The sequence below is a fragment of the Patagioenas fasciata genome, chromosome 5, assembly GCF_037038585.1.
Source record: "Patagioenas fasciata isolate bPatFas1 chromosome 5, bPatFas1.hap1, whole genome shotgun sequence".
In the NCBI taxonomy this organism is placed as follows: Eukaryota; Metazoa; Chordata; class Aves; order Columbiformes; family Columbidae; genus Patagioenas; species Patagioenas fasciata.
This window is the reverse complement of record NC_092524.1, coordinates 70,047,938-70,064,453: the sequence shown is the minus strand read 5'-3', so window position 1 is coordinate 70,064,453 and position 16,516 is coordinate 70,047,938. Positions and strand designations below refer to the sequence as shown.

Genomic DNA, 16,516 nt, shown 5'->3' with positions numbered 1-16,516 from the left:
ATGGACGTTACAATTACAGTGAGATAAATATATGTATTTAGAGTGGGTATATGGATTTGAGAAAATGTCACAATTGGCTTTAGGGATTACTGGGAATGCAAAGGAAAACTAATACTTTAATAGCAATACCAAAGTGGAGGCAGAAAGTCGTGTCCTTGACAACTGACTCATCTACGATGAATAAAAATGAAAAGACATTATTTCCTCCAGTTTTGTGAATTATTTCATATGCAGAACTGAAGTAATAGAACGTAATTGAATTATACTTTCATATATACTTGTGTGTATGCATCTGCTTAATTTACAGCCACAATTTCTTGCAGGAATACAATGCATATACTCCTAACTATACACATTATGAATAGTCCCTTTCAAGTCAGAGCAAAAAGCGAGAACATTTGAGGTCCCTGCTGGGCTGGGAGCACCATTTCTGGACTTATTTACTCAGTCAAGTTCAAAAAAGAATAGATTATAATTCCCAGCTGAAGTCCAGATTTTAAATTACAGGGTAAAAATACACTTTTCATTGACCACACTGCCACATCACACTGCATTACAGTAGGTCCTTTCGTTTCATCAATAGTCCTTCAAAAAACCCAACCAACAGCGCCCTAAAAAACATCTCCAATCAAAAATTAAACAAAAAACCACCCCAAAACTGAACACCAATGGAAATAATTTCTATATACCCATCCTCTTCTGCTTTACCCAGAGAGGTGGTGGCTGAACCATCCCTGGAGACATCCCAGGCCAGGCTGGACGGGGCTCTGAGCAACCTGAGCTGGTGAAGATGTCCCTGTCATGGCAGGGGTGGCACTGGGGAGCTGGGAAGGTCCTTCCAACCCAAACAGTTGTAATTCTACCCTCTCTGTTGCTACTGAGACAGCTGTAACCTTCTGACTGCTGACAGTCCTACTCGTTGGTTGAGGTTGGAGGCATCTCTGGAGGTCCCTACCGCAGGTTGCCCAGGGTTGTATCCGGATGGCTTTTGACTTTCTCAGCAGATGGAGACTCCACAACCTCTCTGGGCAGCCTGTGCCAGTGCTCAAACACCCTCACTATAAACATGTTTTTTATAGTCACTGTCAAGTAGTGACCAGATATGTAGAGCTCTTAACTTCAGTGGCGTCTTGTCCAGGTGCTGCACGCAATCCATGGGCAAGAGTAGCAAAATACTCCTGCTCTAATGACTTCCAATTCTAGAAAACTTTATGTTTAGACACAGCTAACACATTTACTATCCACCTCAACCTTTGTTCTGTTTTACATGCTCTTTTCCCCATTTCTACTGCCTTTAAAATGCCAGCACTTCCAGAGGCACAAGATGGAAAGGCAAAATTCTCAAATCCCGGTTCTTCCAGGCATCTGTGCTTTTTTTGACTCAACACACACAATTAGCGACATAATGCATTCCCAAACTACCTTTCAGTATTGCAAGTGGTTTAGGGTTTACTCTGACACACATATTCTCATCTTCCCAAAAGCCCCCAGGCCTGTTGCAGCTCCAAGGGGAGGTTTGTTCCCCCCACGATTGCCAGAGCCACTCCTTAGTCTGCGTGTCTTAAGCTCAGCCTGGGGTGCAAGTACCCCCCATGTATCAGCAATCACTGCCCAATCTGAATGTGCTACCTGGTCAGAGATAAAAACCAACCAACCAACCAACCAACCCACCCCACCAAAACAACAACTTATATTCCTCCATTTCCCCTGGACTTGCCACCACAATAAAGAGCCTTAAAAGTTGAGTAAAGTACAAGCTCATTTTGTCCAGGCACACTACCAAAAATGGAAAATTACGACGTTGCAGGGGAAGCAGAGAGGGGACTTAGAGGAAAGAAATGAAGCAAATAATTAGATTATACTTAACAAGCTCCATTTTCAGCTCGACTCGGTGTTTCTATGCTCACATATGTGTGAGCGAGCTGGCCTGGAGAGCCAGGCAGGTAACCCTGCACTCCCCCTCTATCCTCAATAGTCTTTGCTTTCCTCCTCCAAGTTGTTGTTTCATTTTTTTCCTGAAATCCTCAGTTTTTCAGCCGGCGGGGAGGCAGCTCTGATGACTCATCTCTTTATTCCCGGTTTGCCCGGCTGCTTTCACCCCGCAGCAGCAGCGCTTTGATGACTCGCGCTCCGCTCGTGCTGCCGTTCACGCACAGATGTGGCATTGATGGCTCTGCCGGGGAGGAAGGGAGGCGGGTACGTTTGCTATTCAGAGCACTTCCTCGGTGGTTACGCTCTGGAGACGACTACAATAGCTCCCAGCTCCCACACTGTATGAACCATTCATCCTGTGGACGTTTTATCAGGAGGGTACGAAGGGAAGGCAGGATCCTCCCTTTAGCGCTCAATCAGCTTAACCCCATCGTGAAACCCTCCCCTTCCTCACTATATTTAGATGCAGGGTTGCACACGTAGGCTTAAATTCATCCTGGCTAACTTCTACCATCCGAAGTCAGGCAGGCGATCCGAGTTCATGTGTCTCGATGAGATACAAGCACCCCCAAAGCACAATTCCTGCTCTCCAAAAACATTAATTGCTCTTTGGGGTTCAGTGCTCCCTGAACAGCCAGTGCACTACAGACACCTCAGCTTGCAGACTGCTTGTTAGGTGAGAAAAACCCTGTCTCGCAACAGCAACAATCACCCACACAATTAGTAGATTGGGATGACTGGCTAATGAGGAGCTGCAGAGAAAGGCCCCTCAGGGTTGTGGACAGTGACCTGGACACAGAGCAAATATTGCCAATGTGTGCTCGCTAAAAGGGAGTTCTCATGCAGGGATGCATAAACAAGAACTTCATTGGGAAACGTATGGAACAAGCCCTGTGTTGAACCCCATGGTTATGGCGCTGGGTGTGGTGGAGCGCTCTACATGTCCTGAACTTCACCAAGGAGATGGGCAGAGATCAACAGGAACAGTGTGAGGCAGAGAGGATGTGACCCAGAGACAAAAAATGAGGAGCCAACTTCGTTATCCAACGGAAGAGATGGGACAAGATAACCATCTTCACATATACAAAATGTTATAGAATCAGAGAATCATTTTGGTTGGAAGAGACCCTCAAGATCATCAAGTTCAACCATAACCCACCTGATGTTCTGAGAACCTCATGTCCGTCTGTCCAGCCCTCCAGGGATGGTGACTCCAGCACTGCCCTGGGCAGCCTGTTCCAATGCCCCACAGCCCTTTGGGGAAGGAATTGTTCCCACATCCAACCTCAACCTCCCCTGGCGCAACTTGAGGCCGTTTCCTCTGCTCCTGGTGCTTTTCCCTTGGGAGAAGTGGTTTAGTGCAGGATCACATCCTGTTGTCACACACCCTGACAACACCAGGGGATGCTACAAGAAATACTCCTTTTCAAAATGAGATAATTCTCTTTACACTGCATTGTCTGAATGAGGGGAAACAAAGCAAGTTCATCGTGACAGACGACTGCTTAATGGAGAGATTAAAAGTGAATTGAGCCTTTTCCAATTTGTTTCCCCACCACACTTGCCAGACAGAACACCAGCTTCAGCTGGGATTTGAATGAGCTATGTCATACAGCTAAAATATCACACATTGAAATACTCATCTCTCTTGGTAAAAGTTACTGGTGTGGATTAGTTCTATACTGGAGGCTGCCAAAAACCAGCCTCAATATTATGTATCACTGATCACCTGCACTAAGCAGCCTGAACCGGCTGCTAATATGCAAATTAATATTCATTTTCAAATTAATCTGTGCCACCAAAAATGCTCTGTAGATCAAGGTAAAAGTTCTATTTGCTTTTAATCAATCATATAAGAAGAAATATCATAGGAAGCCCGAATTTCAGTGGTTTTCTTGGTTAACATGATTCCTTTCCTCTGACACTTTGAAACAATGAATGCTCTTCAAAGGATCCGTTCATGTTATTGTTAGATCTGGGCACTCAGGTGTGTGACTCAGAGCTGGCTATATCTGAAGTTACCTTTCCCAGCTCAGAAGATGAATTAGTGAGTCACATGCAAACTGGTGGCAGATTTTAATATCACCTGTCAATAACTCCTATTTGACACAGAGCAGAATTATGCTTGGAATAACACAGCCCCTGTGTTTTTAAAGGAGACCGTACCTGCTCCTGCTGAGCACCTCCAAAAAGCAGCACCTCCTGAGCAGCATGTGGTCCAGGCTAAGGCCGGGCCATAGGTCTTCAAGCCATATATCAGTTCTTACACAGACAACGATTTCCACAACACCGTTTTGCCTTTTAGTCTGCTTGCTTTAATCACAGAAGCTGCTTCACCTTTTCTCCAGCCTGTCAAGACCCCTGTTTTGGCCCTTCATAATTATTTTGTACATTATCGTTCCCAGTTTGGATCCCCGAGGGATGATGTGAGCGAATGACCACCAGGTGGACATCCTGCTGCTCTTCAAGCTCAAAGGTCCTGACAATTTTCTACTAATCATTCACATCTCATAAATCTGGATATGAGGAAACCGGAAGGTCATACCAAAGGTCTTATTACAGACAAGGCAAGAGGATGAGAAGGTATAAGAAAGGAATCAAGGTAGTGATTCCAAAACACTCATAAGTGGGAATAGGGGATGAGAAAGGTGTTGGGGAGACATTCCTATGAGAAGGCACACAGAATCACAGGGTGGTTGGGGTTGAAGGGACCTCTGTTGATCCCCAGTGCAACCCCCCTGCTCACGCAGGGTCCCAGAGCAGATCACACAGGTGGGTCCAGGCGGGTTTGAATGGCTCAGAGAAGGAGACTCCACACCCGCTCTGGGCAGCCTGGGCCAGGCTCTGGCACCTCCCAGCAAAGAAGTTTCTGCTCATGTTCAGATGGAGCCTCCTGTGTTTCAGTCTGTGCCCGTTGCCCCTCACCCTGGCGTTGGGCACCACTGAAGAGTCTGGTCCATCCTCTGACACCCACCCTGGAGGTATTGATCAGCATTGAGCAGATCCCTCTCAGCTTCTCCAGCTGAACAGCCCCAGTTCTCTCAGTGTCTCCTCATCACGAAGATGCTCCAGCGCCCTCAGCATCTTTGTGTCCCTCCCATGGGCTCACTCCAGTAATTCCTTGTCCTTCTTTATCGGGGCAGCCCCGAACTGGACCCAACCTGTAGCGCTGTGCCCTCCTGCCAGCTCTGACTCTTGTGCTTCTTGCCGTTTCAAACTGCAAGAACTGCTTGGAGGAAAAAACTTCACTGATTTCAGGAATACAAATGCACTAAGAGGGTGAAAAACTTGAATGGGGAAAAGACGTGTGAGTGCCCTCCCAGGCACTGGGCAGAGGTGGGACAGCAGAAACCTCAAGAAAAGCCCCATGGGTAGAACAGGACCCAGAACTGGATCAATTTGATTTCTTTTTGGGTACAGCATGGATGTAGTAGGGCAACAAAAATAAGACATATAGACAGATAGTATGGAGGTCACGACACAGTGCGACACCCCTCACAGCTGCCTCTCTTCCCAAAGCCTGGATCCAAGCACATCAACTGAGAAAACCGTCATGGTTGCTCCTCTTTGTCAGAATAACCCTGAGATTTTGTTCCACAGCAGCTGCATTTGCTTTTACAACTCCTGCTTGCATTAACTTGTCCAAATTAACTTCTACGTGCTGATTTCAAAGGGGCTCAGCCTACTAAAAACAAACGAGCGCTGCAAAATTAGCCCCTTTGCTGTTCTTCCTCACATCTTGACTTCTATTTCTGTTCCTGCCACTCAGCAGCAATCTGGCAGCAGGTGAATCACTCCACGGCGCTGCTGCTTCCCTTCAAATGTCTCATCTATTTAGATAATACATTTGCAGAGTAATAGCTGCCTTTAGATACAAAGCGGGCCTGTGCTCAACAAGTGCCTCTACCTGCTGCTGCACAATATTACTGCTAATTGCCATCTTGGGCTTCGGCATATGCACGGTCACGTGCTGCTGAGATGATCTCAGCTTCTCTCATTACAACACCTACTTTGGGTTTTGTCTTTTAAGCTGGTGTGCGCTGGAACAAAGAAATCCACGCGTCTGAAAAAATGATGCCAACGCACCTGAGCTCCTGCAGCACCTACAGACGTACGGTGGGGCGTCTGCGGCTTCAGACTCAGAACAGATGCAATTAAGACACTGCTGTTAAATGAAGGGGGTGTGTGTGTGTGCCTAATTACATCTACGCGTAACACTTTAAACCTGCATCAGGTCCAAAGTATACTGATGAATACATGTTCATCTGATGGCATCAGCTTAATTATCTCTCTAATTATTCAAGGAGAAATAGGCAGAAAGTTTCCTACGGATGGGTTTTATCACAGTAATTGATTATTACTCTGGCGATGCCACGACACGCAATCAAATAATCAGCTAGACGGAGCGAGCACAGAAAACAAAAAGGTGACAGGGAGAAGCTGGCAGGCGGCACTGAACAGAAACCTGAACTATTCACCCCAAGACAGGGCTGGTGTTCCTCAAACCAAGCTCTCAACTCGGGCGTGCACACAGGATACAGATGTGTGGATGACCCTGCGGATTAAAGAGCATCAGTAGAGCTCCTGGGTCTGCGATGCTCTCCGTGAAACAAGTGTCTGTTCATGCCTGAGTCACCTATAGCTCCTGGGGAGGGAATGGGCGAGACTTGAGAGCGTCTGAGGGAAAAAAGGGGAAAAACAGGTTTGTGTGACTCTGACACCAAACTCAAACAACAGAGGAAGATTATCAAGCAGAAGGTTCAACAGGTGACTTGACTGTCATATGTGAGAACCTTATAGCATCATGGAATGTCCTGAGCTGGAGGGACCCAGGAGCAACATCGGGTCCCTGCAATGACAACCCCACAGGTCACCTCGTGTGTCTGAGGACGCTGTCCAGTCTCTTCTTGAACACTGCCAGGTTGGGGCCGTGACACCTCCCTGGGGACCCTGTTCAGTGTCCAGCACCTCTGGGTGAAGAACCTTTTCCTCATGTCCCACTGACCCTCTCTGGCTCATCTTCTGCCATTCCCTGGGCTCTGTCACTGTCACTACAGAGAAGAGTTCGGCACCTGCCCCTCCTGCTCCCTGCTGAGGAACCTGCAGCGACCATGAGGTCTTCTCCAGGCTGAACAAACCCAGAGACTTCAGCCACTCCTCATACGGCTTCCCCTCCAAACCTTCACCAACTTCATGGCCTCCTACTCTGGAGGCATTCAAACCCGCCTGGACACCTTCCTGTGGAACCTCAGCTGGGTGTTCCTGCTCCATGGGGGGATTGCACTGGATGAGCTTTCCAGGGCCCTTCCAACCCCTGACATTCTGTGACTCCTCTGGACACTCTCCAGTAGCCCTGGTGGTCCTGGATGCAGAGAGCAGGCAGGGCAGCAGCAGGACACTGAGAGCAGTAAGGATTTCTGAGCATACAGCAAGAGTTAAATCATCGCACAGCTCCTCAAGCACGAGCTGCCACCGATCCCCCGTGACCAGCTGTGGTCCCAGTGAGCAGAGGTCCTGCTGCACGGTGACAATCAATCCCTGCAGCGCAGTCGCTTCCCCACAAGCACCACGTCACTCCATGGAGGTGAATGACGAGCCACCGCACACGGATGGTCCACGAACCCTCGCAAAGCCCATCTGGCTGCTGGGCCAGCTGATGTCCCTGAGCAACCCAAGCTGGAGTGCGCATCCATGGCACGGAAAAACCTTCCCAATCCAGCAAAAGCAGCCTGACAAACCATGCAGCTGTTCCTGTGTCCTGCAATAAATGCCTGGATCCAGCGAGCCAAATCGCTACTGGAATGAGATGGAAACCCACAGCTGCCGCAACCTCAGCTATCCCCTTGGTCGATGAACAGTCACGTTCAAAAAAACCTGCTCATACCAGTTGTTCTCACAGACCTGGTATACGCAGAACAGACAAACCGCCAGCAATTTTACATCATGATCCCAAAATCTGCAGCGGAATTTAAACTGACTTTCAGCCAGATTATTTACGATAAATATCGTGCATGTTCACCACCTTGCAGATGCTTCTGTTTGTCTCTCCTTTGTTTCCATTAGATGGGCATCTCCACAACATGCCTCCAGCTCTAAATCAAAACCACATTGAGAGGTATCAAGTTCAGGTTCTGATTTTCATTACTTGGGATTTATCCTGGATTACCCTGGATTTACAATATACGTAATTTCTATTAAGTTACACCAGGTGGAGTTCTAACAATGAACTTCTGTATCAGATGAAGTCCCATCAAATGAGAAAAGTTGTGTCTCAGAGTCATCAACGCATCAGTCATTGTCTTTCATGAGTTGTTGGAGTCATTACTATACATATTTAATCTTGCCCTTGATGATGGTTGCCACCAATTTCTTCATGAGAAAGCCTAAATCTTTGCAATTTTTCAGGCTTGTTTACTTCAGAAATTACTCCAGAAGAGCAATTCCTGTTAATGTACCAACACACCCTTCTCCCAAAATAAACACGACACTTCTAAGTTGGAAATAATTCATCCTTGTTGCAAAATTAGATCACGATCACCTCTCCTCAGTTTCGAACACTTAAGCTATTTGATGTTCCCCCATTATTGTAACATAAACTCCTTTTGCAGATGAGGTCCAACATGGCCAGGGACTGTTCTGGCTCCAACAGCAAAACTATTGCTCTGCCAAATGGGAGCGGTAACGATTCTCATCCTTTGTCCTCATGGATGAAGGTGGATGAGTTGTCACTACCGGTGTGGAGAGAGAAGCTGCTCCCACCTCTCCATGGCAGACAGCCTTTCATGCCTCTTCTGGTAGGAAACCAGAGCAACTAATGAAGAACAAACCGCACATTACGATTTCTTCTTATTATTTTTCCCTGGCAAAATTAATGAGAAAGCAATTTAAGGGCTTCCAAACCATTTTGCCAGGTACCTTCAGAGCCAACTGCAATTCCTCTCCTGGTTTGAAGCCGAGCTGTGGATGCGCTCTGCGTGGGTTTGCACAACAACGGTACGCACCGCGGTTTGGGCGTCCCTGCTCTCCAACCAGAAACTCAGCAAAAGCTGAAGGCAACTCCTTGGACAAAAGCCACGAGAACAGAAATAACGTGAAATGCGCAAGTGCGAATGAAATTCACAGCTCATCTGAGACGCGCTCAGCATGTTAATGCCTCAACTGTTGTCCTCATTCACTACCTGTTTTCATTGCCCAGAGGCATACGCTACTAAGGTATAACCCGGAGTAATCTAACCTGAAGTTTGCAAATGCTACAACATTTGCTGCAGAACTGCTCTCCAGAAAATGCTTCTCTGGAATTTCTAATTATTTAGAAGCCTAAGCTGAGGACTTTGCTCTTTGGCGTCAGGTTTATAAACTATTTCAGGCTCTGTGTCTGTGTCTTCTGCGGATCCTGGACACGGAGCCTTCAGGACAGTTAAAACCCAATGGAACTCCCTGGGAGCGATCACTGGCACAGGGCTCTTGAGACACACAGCACCGACATAACTATGAAGAGAAAGAGATTCACAACTGTTTGCTTGGTCAGGGACAAGTCCAAAGCGAAGAACAAACACACAAGAAATGGCACCGCATGAAGACAGCTCGGTCAGAGACTGCAGCTAAATGCCTTGTTATCCTCCTGCAAAGCCTTTCGACACAACTGCTCGAGTATTTTCATTTGAGCCAATTAAATCTAAAAGAAAACAGTTGTGTTTAAATCAATGTAAGAAATCAATGTTTAAATCGATGTAAGAATATATCAAACCAATCATATAAAACCGACTGTTTAAATCAATGTAAGAATAGAAAAAGGTTGATTTTTCTCCTAAAATATTTTATTGAGCCAAACTAATTAGCTCTCAACAAAGCACTGAGAGCAGCATTTGAGTATTTGTTTTAATATCCAGCCTTGACTGAGATGCCCCTTCCTCTTCCTTTGCTGCAGAATCTCCTTCGAATTCTACACATAACCACCAGCCTCCCTGACACTGGGGGAAAATGTAAATCCTGATATAAAACCCAGAGAGCCATAAATATTGAGAGCGATAAATCAAAACTCTTCTTCAAAGCCCAACTTGGGCGATAAAGAGTAAACCACTTGCAAACGGCTGCTCCAACTTGCTCCTGAACGGCTCCTGCCTACCACGTCACGTGTGCCTGGAGAGAATGACACCAAAGCGGAGAAGACCACGGGGACATCGAACGAGCGGCGAAGGCGGCTGCGGGGGACCCACCTGTTTTATTGGAGAGGCGGAAGGAGACCATCTTGTCGGGGATGCTGCAGACATTCCTCACCGAGGCGATGCAGCTGTAATTCGCGTAGTCCTGAGGGCGCAGGTTCTTCAGCTTCAGGATCTTCGTTTCTCCCTGTGTGTGCAAGAGAGAGCGTGAGGATGGGACCGAGGTGCAGGGACAAGCTGGGGTGGGATACACGCAGACCGGCTTTAGAATCATACATCGTTTGGGTTGGAAGAGACCCTCAAGATCATCGGGTCCAACCATAACCTAAATTGAGCACTAACCCATGTCCTTGGAGGCAAGAGGAAGATGCAGAGGTGGTTAATCAGGATCAGATGCTGAAGTGGTCCAGAAAACACATTTTATTTAATTACCCGAAAGAAAGGCAGCACAACCTAAAACTGGAGCCCCACTTATATATTAAATGCAGAAGAAAAAGAGCAGCAAAACGGAAATCAGTTTGACAGAGGCTTTCAAATGGCAGCATTATTCAGGATAATATATCTTAGGGTACAATCTACATGATGAAAAAAATCACAAGGTACAGAAATCCTGCTGTTTTCCTTTGAAAACGAGCTGCTGATGGAGTTTATTTTTAGCCAGCGGTGTAAATGATGGAGCAGGGACCTGAACGGGATATGTAATGAAGGAGTTCCTTCGGAAAACTGGAAAAGATGAGATTTGCACTGCAGTGCTACGTGAAACGGGCACTGCAGAACCAGAAACTCGGGAGAAAAAGTAAGTTGTGAAATATGTATGTAAAATCTTCCAGTATCGTTAGCAACAACGGTAACAAAAGCCAAAGGGAGCGTCAGACGCACAATCCTGAGCACGCAGAGATGTCATAGGACAGAGCAGAGAGCACAGCAAAGCCCATCGGGGTGTCCGGCGCCAGGGCTGCAAAAACATCAGACAGATCCATATGTGTCAATACCTGTGCATTATTCACTCCAGCATTAAAGTAACAAACCTCCACAGGCTTTCAAGCTGCTTGCTTTCAAGTCTTTGCTTAGGTTTCTAGCAATAAGCTAAAAATGCCTCGCGCTTAGACAAAGTGACAGTAGAACCCAGCCCAGGGATGCAGGTGCTCTCAATGGGCTCTGAATGTTCATTATCGCATGTCCTGTTAAAGCTGAGCAACTTTCAATATTACCACAGCTTGAGTAACATATTTCATTTATTTTAACAATATCATATGTGCTAACTCCCCAGGTCTATATAAGGAAAAAATACGGTAGTTTGTGAAAATGTATGTATAGATCTAGCAAAAAAAATTACAATAAAAGAGAAGTAGAGCTAGCCAGAAGAGAAAAGAAAGTCCTTGAAATCAAGCTTGGTAGATGTTTGGAGTATTGGAACTCAAGTGCTTTGTACATGCAATCAGTCCCACAGAAATTACGTGATTAAAATTAAGCACAGGCCGATGGAGTGTTCACAAGACCAAGCCTTTGAAAGGTTGCACCTCAAGATACGGATCCTACTTTAAGAAGAGGTTTAGAGAAGTCTGAGCCAGTTTAGAAGAATCAAAGTCAGGGAGTCGTGGAAACACGGAGCGGCTGCATCCCATCGATTCGCCCCTCAGCACTGGACTCCGAGCTGAACTCACAATGGTGTTCTGGATCATGTCCCCAGATTGCAGAGATTTAGAAAAATGTATACATTTTCTTCATTGCTTTGGATAATTAGCCTAATTACGCCTAATTGCATAATTATTGTAAATCCAGCAAATTTAATCTGGTACTCAGGCTGCGCAATTACAACGTGCGATGGGGATGGTGCAAACTCTCAGGAAAAAATTCTGCATCAAGATTTGTGTTTTGCAAAGTTGAGTGTTTCAAACACTCCCACAGACGAGAACGTGCGTGTTTGTTCACTGCTCTGTTCTTCCTCAGGGCAGTTCAAATAAGTAACCGACATTACGCGACTCACCAAATAAAACCTGTTCCAAGTTCAAGAATTCATTTGCACATGCCCAGTTTTCCAGGTGCATTACGACTTAATACAAAAAGTCAAATACCAGAAAGAAAAACTCGCCTTTTTTAGGTGCAAAACCTTAGAAAATTTAATTGTGTTAAAACTTGTTTTCCTTTACGTTTGATTTTCAGGTTGATAGTCCACCTCAAATTCCTATTTCTTGATGCTCTGAAGTCAAATCCCTCCATCTCTCTTCCCACCAGCTCTTACTGTTTTCCACCCTACCATAAACAGAATTATTATGTTGAGCTCTGTAGTAGACATTTATGACACTTGAACCTTTAATTACACCTTTTCCTCTTATAAACGTATATCGGATTTCGTAGGCACATCAGCAAGATACACTCATTCAACCTGACCTCCAATGAATGTGAAAAGGTTATGGATAAACTTTCGTCTATCAACAGGAAAACCTGATTTATTCATTAATTCAGCTCAGACAAGAAGAATGCTCCTGGTAACCAAGAAATAAATATATTTTAAAATCTAATTTCATGTGACATATTTTATAAGTTCTTATTAGATGATAGGGAAGGTAATCATCAGCATTTCCATATTGAAACATAAAACAAGCAGCCTCACGTCAAGGGAGTTTCTCACTTTTTAATTAAACTCCAGTTTACACACTTGAGTCCAAGCAAACAAGCCGCAGTTTTGCTAAACTGGGTCCATACATGTTAAATTAAAAATAATCTCATCACATTGAGGAGACCAATAACCTGCCTATGTAATCTAATTCTCATCTCTGCAAGGCTCCGGGCTCCACGTTTCTGGGTACAACACCAAGCCACTGCAGCAATATAAAGCTGTCAAGTACAATAAAAGGAAAAAATGAAGGTGCTCTCAAATCATTAGCTGAAAATTATTTATGAAAGTTGCAGGTTGTTTTGTGCTACAAAGACCAAATTACCAGGCAGTTTTCACCTCTGTCTTTACTTGTTATTGCTTGAGACTTTCCGAAACAATTTCTTCTCCTTTTTGCCTTTTTTCTCTTCTTTTGCAAACGCAAAACACGCTTTTGTCCACAGACAATAGGATATGCCACCTTTCTATTCTGAGACTGTGCAAATGTGCTAACAATAAATTAATCTGATCTAATCTGGCCCGGTCTGCCTTTGTGGCTGTGAGCGAGAAGAGGGAGACTTAGAAAAGCACTTCTTTCCTTTATTTCCACCTCATCTTTTAAGCGCGTCGTTCTTTAACAAAAACTTATGTCCAAAGAAGTGAAAGGCAGAACAAAATTAAAAAAAAATAGGGAGTTGCCATAGAGTTTAACCTTCTTGAAAAGCTTTTTAGGCTGCAACTGCTCTGCAGAATCACTTTGCATTGTGTTGGGAAAGATTAGGAAAGAGCAGCCAAATCAGAGGTTTGGGCTGGTAGAGCCCAGGCCAAATGGCTTCAAACGGGCTCCTGCCTGTAGCACTCACTGTGCATCTCCCCATAATTCCCCATTTCATAATTTTACCAAAAAAATATAGATATATTTTATATTGGAAAGTCTTATGATAACATACGGGTGTGTGTGCCGGGGTGTAGTTACCTGGAGGGTGCGGACACTTACCCAGCAGATCCAGTTACAATAAACCTGGTGCAAATGGAAAACCAAATGCCACCTCTTCATCCCTACCTGGGTGAAGAAGGGCTCATAGATCTCCACTCCTTTATCCGAGCCTTGCAGCAGCACCTCCTGGCCGCGTCGCCAGCTGTACCGCACGGGCGGGTTGGAGTTGGCGACGCACCTGAGAAACACCGTCCGCTCATAGTAGAACTGCTCCTTCGCTTCCCCGATGCTCTGGTGGACTGTTACTATTGGATCGTCCAAATCTGGAAAAGACAAAAAGAATAAAAAATAAATAACGAGGAAAAGTCAAGCCTCAGCTGACTCTATGATGGTTCTACACTGGAAAGCGTGTGCATAATCTTGTATACAAATCAAGAGCAAAACAGGCAATACAGCTCTAAAAACTACAACATAGACTTTAGGACTTCTGCAGCAGAATCCCAGCACAATTACATCTTCATTTACAACCCAGGCTTTTGGAGATGACAATATACACGATATCTTATACGATAATGTCAACTGTATTTCTGTTATGTTTCCACTAATGCTCAGGTTTCATCTGGTTTTCATCTTTACTACTTGTTTCTTGTATGGGATGTTAATTTAAATATGTCACTTAGACAAAATAGTTTATAAAGCTTTGGAAATAAATAGACAGACTGATTTGCATCCTAATGGTAGGATCCACTAGAACATAGATCATGTGCATGCATCTGTTCTCCTTCTTTCCTTTAAAGCAGCAATTTAATACAGTAATTTAATGCGTATTCTCTTATTCCAGTTACAACCATTTAACTTCAAGAAGGTAAATTCATCACAGGCTTTAGAACACACTTCTCTTGATTAAAATACAGATATCATATAATTACTCCCACCACATCAGCTCAAAGAAAATTAGATCCCCACGACAGAATTCACTCGTATAGGGAAGAAATAACGATAGCCCTTGTAATGTGAGTATGTCTAATTAATGAATCTGGGCTTTATTCCATCAGGAACAAGTAGATTCTTGTTTGCAGAGTTTCAGTCCTGTTTATCATGAGCTTTCCCTGAAGGTATAATTATGATGAAGAAGGAAAGATTAAAAACAAGCACTGGTCATCTTTACTGTGTACTAGTTAAAAAGACTCCATCTCCAAACAACGTGATCAGTAATTCTCTAGTGAGCTTTAGGCAGCACTTAGAGCAGCTGGAGGCTGGACACCAAGAGAAGGTTGCTGCTCTAAGTCTAGTCCCTGTGGTTCAAAGGTACGTCCAGGTTTGGCTCCTGCAGTCACGACACTGTTACTCATATTGAGGGGGAACAATTTGCCTAATTAGCTGTGTACCAATCCAGTCTGCTCCACACAGCAATGCCACGTTCCCATGTGCAACTCAGCCTTGACTGAAATAATTTCAGAACCTTATCAGCAGTGCTTTTTCCTCAAAACAAAAAATAAATTATGCTTTAAGTAGTCCTTAAATAATCATCCATAAATTTAACCCTATTTTTGCAAAGTCTCATGTAACCATCCAAATGTCAATTCATCAGATTTGAGGCCACAGTTCAGGGAAATTCAGAACAAGGTGCTCAAATCTCAGCATGACCACCAGTGTCAAGGGCAATGCCACCCCCAAACCTGAGTATCTCTTCAGGGGTCTTGGAGACAAGGACAGTTGTGAACTGCCATGAGCCAACAGCGTGCCCAGGTGGCCAAGAAGGCCAATGGTGTCCTGTCTTGTATCCAAACCAGTGTGGTCAGCAGGACAAGGGCAGTGATCCTTCCCCTGTACTCTGCATTGGGGAGGCCACACCTGGAGTATTGTGTTCAGTTCTGGGCCCCTCAGGTCAGGAAAGAGATTGAAGTGCTGGAGCGGGTCCAGAGAAGAGCAACAAGACTGGGGAAGGGACTTGAACACAAGCCCTATGGGGAGAGGCTGAGGGAGCTGGGCTTGTTCAGTCTGGAGCAGAGGAGGCTTAGAGCTGAGCTCAGCACTCTCTAGAACGACCTGAAGGGCAGTTCTAGCCAGGGGGGATTGGGCTCTTCTCCCAGGCAGTCAGCAATAGGACAAGGAGGCAGGGGCTTCAACTCTGCCAGGGGAAATTGAGGCTGGAGATGAGAAAGCAATTCTGTGCAGAGAGAGTGGTCAGCACTGGAATGGCTGCCCAGGGAGGTGCTGGACTCACCGGCCCTGGAGGTTTGTAAACTGAGATTGGCCATGGCACTTAGTGCCGTGATCTTGTCAATGGGCTGGAGTTGGACCAAGGGTTGGACTGGATGATCTCTGAGAGCTTTTCCAACCCAGTCCATTCTGTGATTTGGGGAAGCATCACACGTATTTTGCTCCCGTCTTTTCTCCAAGTATCACTCAAACACCACTGCAACCACCTCAGTGTGTTGTGCAAGATGGACCAGCAGTTCTTAAAAAATGTGGGGGTTGATAAGTTTTTAAAAGCCAGAGCTGAGGCATGTAGGATTATTAAAGGAAGCCCACTGTTTACATTCTGAACAGATGAGCATGTTTCAAACGTCCACACTGAAAAGCAGTTTGCACTTAAAAATGATGCTTTAGATGCTTACATTTTGATTTGCATAACGAGAATAAAGCCTGAGTGTCTCTTGATTAATTAGAAACAAAACATGTTCCAAAATTTGGAATAATTCAAGCAATAATATCTTGTAATAATGCATGGATTTTAAGTAAATGTTACCTTCATTCTACTCTACAAAACATTTAATTTAATATCAGAGAAACAAATTATGAAACTGTTGCTCCAAATTATGGTGGCATTTTCTAATGAGATTTCGTTTTTGTTTTAAAGGTTACTTCAAATCACAGTAGCATTTG

General features: G+C 45.0%; 1 protein-coding gene across 1 annotated transcript in view; it reads right to left on the bottom strand.

Moving 5' to 3' along the window:
- MDGA2 (MAM domain containing glycosylphosphatidylinositol anchor 2) overlaps window positions 1-16,516 on the bottom strand; it is a 286,373-nt gene that overhangs the window by 96,928 nt on the left and 172,929 nt on the right. The window contains exons 4-5 of the mRNA XM_065839695.2: window positions 13,754-13,950; window positions 10,149-10,281 (exon numbers count right to left, since the gene is read on the bottom strand). Coding sequence (XP_065695767.1) covers window positions 10,149-10,281; window positions 13,754-13,950 — 330 coding nt within the window. The remainder of the gene's footprint in view (window positions 1-10,148; window positions 10,282-13,753; window positions 13,951-16,516) is intronic.